General features: G+C 41.3%; 1 protein-coding gene across 1 annotated transcript; it reads right to left on the bottom strand.

The window, feature by feature from the left end:
• Window positions 1-320: 320 nt before the first annotated feature.
• LOC147121806 (tumor necrosis factor ligand superfamily member 6-like) lies at window positions 321-4,167 on the bottom strand. Its single transcript, XM_085977706.1, has 4 exons — window positions 3,807-4,167; window positions 3,689-3,728; window positions 3,454-3,510; window positions 321-2,283 (listed from the first exon to the last, which is right to left on the bottom strand). The coding sequence occupies exons 1-4, from the start codon at window positions 4,035-4,037 to the stop codon at window positions 1,880-1,882; spliced, it is 732 nt and encodes a 243-aa protein (XP_085833832.1). The 5' UTR covers window positions 4,038-4,167; the 3' UTR covers window positions 321-1,879.
• Between the last annotated feature and the right edge of the window lie 831 nt (window positions 4,168-4,998).

The following is a 4,998-nucleotide window of genomic DNA, read 5'->3' as shown; positions in this document are numbered from 1 at the left end:
TTAATGAAGCCTCCTATTACTTCAGCCTGAAACTGACCATTGGTGCAGGGATAGCCCTGGTCCAAATGCCCAATGATCCTTTACATTGACTTACACTTCCCTGCTTAACAGGCAAAGGCTAAAGGTTAACATCACTACAATGTAAAGATAAATCAATAGTGGTGTAGCATTAGTAGACATCAGGACAGTCTGATTAACCCTTTCCTTACATTCTACACCACTCTCCTTTCACATTGTCAACTCAATCCAAATCGAGTAGAGGAAAACAGAGTGCAGTCATACAGGGCGGTAATAAAATAACGCTTGCAAAAGAAACTATCTCAACAGGAAAAAAATCCTTTATTATTGCACTGCGCTCAGCTTTTAATTAACAGATCATGTAAAAGTTTAGATCATTAAAAAAAACATTAAAACATTCAATAGGTATAAGAATTTGCAATATAGAAAAGTTTACTAAGATGTTATTCTGGATTCTTGGGCAGTGAACCATACGCTGGCAAAAACAGTCAGTCACTAAATTAATCGGATTGCACTTAATTTCCCTTAATTTGTTTTTAATACTTTGCTAGAATGTGTAACTAATAAAACATTCATCAGAACAGTTATCACATTGTTGGAGCTAAAATTGTCTTACAACTGTAATAAACAACTGCAACAATGAGAATGTGGGTTAGATAGGCGCAGTTAAAATTAAAAATATAAAGGCCCAGAATTTTAGAGAAAATAATGGCGAGCAGAGTTCCCCCTCATTTTTTTGTTTGGTGCGTGGCCCCTTTAAAGGGCTGCCCAGCCCATTCACAGATGCGTAAAACTTAACATTGAAAAAGCCGATCCCGGGCTGCGCAGAACTGGCAAACAGCATGCGCGGCCGGCTTATAGGGAACGTTGATGGTGCTCGTCATTATTAGGGCCTAAAAAACAGCAATTTGTGGCAAAGACGTGATACCGCATGAGTTGCGAATCGCCGCAAATTGAGCCGTTAGCCTCTCAAAATTGGTAGATCCCCGTCAATCTCCCCTTGAGTGTCAATAAATTGCTGCACTTGCACATTAATTACAAATTAAACTCGCTGCAGAAAGTTATGGCTGGTATGTCACGACATAAGGACCCCTTTAATGACGAGATTTATGTTCCTGCAAAGCCACTCAACCTCTCAACCATACAGGGACCAATTGAAACTGTGGTGTCTCACTCCTGCAAGTAGTAAATTGTTGCTTGAGATTTTTTAAACTTTTATTTTTTTTAACTTTTCCTTTCTGTCTCTTTTTTCTCCCTCTTTTAATCCAATTTTTCTCTCTATTTCTCTTTCTGTACCTGATTTGACTCTAATTCACCCTATTCCTTTCTCAGTACTTCCTCTGTTAAAGCTCTTTGGTTAAGGAGACAGACTGTTGGTCCTGCCATTCACCAATGTCCCAGATGCCCCTCGCCATGCTATTATCAGCTTGCGCTTCAAAAAATTTTCGAGCTGATGTGTGAGGAAAAAAATTGAACTAACTGGGCACGACGCGAGGTGCCCCGCTCCAACAAAATCTGAGCCAACGTAATTTGTATGTGTTCTATCAGAGAATTAGAGACTCGACCAAAGGATGAGATTGGCTCTTTCTATCCATCTACCCAATCCTAAATTGTTTGGCAGTGGAGCCTTAATAGATTTAAAAGTGATGCATTACATTCAACCAATCCATTTGACTTGGTATTATCAGATCCAAAAGTGGCCTGTTTAATTATAGAAAGTGAAATAGGAAAATTTTAAAAAAGTGACTTTATTGAGAGCGATAGCTTTACTGATACAAACTAAATAAAAGTGACTGAAAGCGCATTGATTCTGCATTCCAAGGCAAATACAATCAGGAATACAGAAAATTAGCAACACAAACTACAGCTGGTACAACCCAAAGAATGTATAAAGATCGGCAAAATGAACTAAGTCTGGATGTGACACATTGACATAAATGTAATCTCCTTTTCCTAACTGAAATATTCCTGCTTGATAAGTATTTTTATCCCAATGACCCCTATTCATGGAACAATGATTACTTTTCCTCACGATCATTAGAAATAAGTCTTTTGGGTAGGAGGCAATTCTTTTGAACACAGTTTGATATAACAATCTGTCCCTTACACAGTTAGATTCTGTAAACAAGATCTTTGAATAAATAAAGAAAAGCCCAGGTTCACAGATGATTAACCCTCCATCTTGGTAACGGACGCCTTTCAAGAAGCTAAGACCTCTGGTATCTTCCCACATGAGTGTCTTGGAACCTTTAGTGAAGGCACTTCCTGTAGTAACATTTTTAAATAAATCAGAAGGTCAGAAATCTAATGTTATGTTGTGAGGTGTAAAGATGTCAAATAGGATTGATAATAATTCTATACAGTTGCCGGGCGGAACGGGAGTTAAAATCGGGGGGCTCTATTTGGTGCACCATTACCGTCCCTCAGCAGATTTAACCCTAATGTTTATGTTGGCAGCTGAGGTGGCCACCTAACTCAGACAGGAGCCTCATTAACATATGCTAATCAGGGTAATATGATCCCGATTGCATTTTAATGCCATACTCAGCGGGTCCCACGCTACTGGCCACCTCGCCGGGGGTGGGGGCTGTGGAGGGCACCCTAGAAGGTAAGTTTTAAACTGTGGGGTCAGGAGAAGCAGCAGGGCTCCTCCGGGCCACACGACGAAAGTCTACGCCTCTGCTGCCCCAAGGCACCCCCACCGTTCGCACATGAGAGCCAGCCTCCCTTCCCCTCACATTCAATACTGAATGAAAAATGATCAATCAAACTGCATATCCTTCCCAAATTGTCTCCCTTAATCTTGAAGTGACAATTGATGCAAAGCTCCATGGTGCAATAGCCCCACAGTACCCTGCCCTAGTGACCATTCTTCATGTGTGATCCCAACATCAACCTCGGATAGTATCACAGGAAGCATGGCTCTGTCTTTCTGGGGTTTTGTTCCCCATCCAATGTCTGCACGTGCACCTGTTAGCTGGATAGCGATCAAAACCAGGGGCCCAGGCTGATTTTGTTTCCTCTCTGCAGCCAAGAGCACTGAATCCAACTGAAGTGCTCAAGCATAGCACCAGCAGGGATCAATTCATTGAGCACGGACCAAGTCCTTCCCAGTCTGTATGGCTCAGTAACACACCGGCCGAAGTACAGTCACCTACTAAAGCATTCAAATCACCCACAAGTTGCATTATTCATCATGTTTAATGTTCTTCCTTCCTCGGCTCCTTTCTCGATACATTTTTTAAAATTCGTTTATGGGATGTGGGTGTCGCTGGCAAGGCCAGCATTTATTGCCCAACCCTAATTGCTCTTGAGAAGGTGGTGGTGAGCCACCTTCTTGAACCGCTGCAGTCCGTGTGGTGAAGGTACTCCCACAGTGCTGTTAGGGAGGGAGTTCCAGGATTTTGACATGTCAAACAAACAGTAACTACTGACCTGTAAGGTGAGCGGCACTCTTTGCATGCTTCATTAGAGTATTCATTTTCTCCACTTCTATAAGATAATAAAATAAGCATAGCAAATCAGAAACAATAAATCAAAATATGAAAACATTACTTCTCTTATTTTTGGAGGTACTGTGAGTACAATGAATTTTAAATTCCGTCCCCACTTTTTCTACAATTTATTCTTTATAGACAATATCAAAAAGGAAAAAAAGTTTCCTTCTTACCGGCTATCTGCTGGTTAACTTGGGTAGAATTGTTGTTGGCCTACAAAATAATAATAAAAATGGTCAGTTTTCCTTATTTATTTTTTAAATTACCAGCTGATGCTACAGCACAATATACCTGTTTTAGTTTGTCAATGTCCTGTTGTAATTTGAAGAGGTAAAATGAATTCTGAGCAAGCCACACCAGTGTGACAAGAACCAAGAGTAGAACGAGGGCAGTGAACAGCTTCTGTAGCTTTGCATTCTTCTCTGTCTCCAGTTGTGGGATCATATTTTTAGATGATGCTGCATTGGTGGAAGGGTTTAAAATGTCCAGCGTTTTCATTGACTCCAGGTTATTCTGTTTCATGATTCAAAATTTGTTTTCTACAGAACCAGAATCTTGCAGAGTAATTTACTTGTAATGGCCTAGTGCTAATTACCTTACAGCACATATATTATGCACACACAACTGATCCCAATCTTCAAGTGTGGATGAAATAAGATCAGCCGCCAATGCAAAAGAAAATCAGAAATTAAATCGGAAGTGCAAGAGATTATGGTAAAAGGGAAGTAACCCCAGTCATGGAGCATAGATCATATGTTGGTGCAATATTGTGTCGAGTCTGCTTTAATAATCCAAGAATGCCTTTGTACATTTCAGGCAACCTTTTCTCAATCTGACTTGCTTACCGAGTGTCTTTTCGGATGAGGCGTTAAACCGAGGCTCTGTCAACCCTCTCAGATGGACGTAAAAGATCCCATGGCACTATTTCAAAGGCGAGCAGGGGAGTTCTCCCCGGTGTCCTGGCCAATATTCATCCCTCAATCAACAGCACTAAAACAGATTATCTGGTTATTATCATACTGCTGCTTGTGGGAGCTTGCTGAGCACAAATTGGCTGCGCATTTCCTACAGTAAAAAGAAAGACTTGCATTTCACGTCCACAGGACATCCCAAAATGTTTTACAGCCAATTAAGTACTTTTTGAAGTGTAGTCACTGTTGTAATGTAGGAAAGGCAGCAGCCAATTTGCACACAGCAAGCTCCCACAAACAGCAATGTGACAATGACCAGATAATCTATTTTTAGTGAAATTGATTGAGGGATAAATATTGGTCAGTACACCAGGGATAACTCCCCTGCTCTTCTTCGAAATAGTGCCATGGGATCTCTTACATCCACCTGGGAGAGCAGACGGGGCCTCGGTTTAACATCTCATCTGAAAGACAGCACCTCCGACAGTGCAGCACTCCCTCAGCACTGCACTGGAGTGTCAGCCTAGGCTGGGTGCTCAAGTCTTTGCAGTGGGACTTGAACCCTCAACCTT

Source organism: Somniosus microcephalus, chromosome 3, assembly GCF_052327205.1.
Source record: "Somniosus microcephalus isolate GS21.2 chromosome 3, FLI_Smic_1.0, whole genome shotgun sequence".
Lineage (NCBI taxonomy): Eukaryota > Metazoa > Chordata > Chondrichthyes > Squaliformes > Somniosidae > Somniosus > Somniosus microcephalus.
Note: the sequence above shows the minus strand (reverse complement) of the source record. Positions and strands in the feature narration are given on the sequence as shown.

Coding starts and splice junctions, on each gene's coding strand:
- LOC147121806 (XM_085977706.1), bottom strand. CDS start 4,037: ATGAAACAGAATAACCTGGAGTCAATGAAAACGCTGGACATTTTAAAC. Junction 3,729..3,806: donor ACATTGACAAACTAAAACAG/GTATATTGTGCT, acceptor ATTATTTTGTAG/GCCAACAACAATTCTACCCA. Junction 2,284..3,453: donor GAGTGCCGCTCACCTTACAG/GTCAGTAGTTAC, acceptor ATGTTACTACAG/GAAGTGCCTTCACTAAAGGT.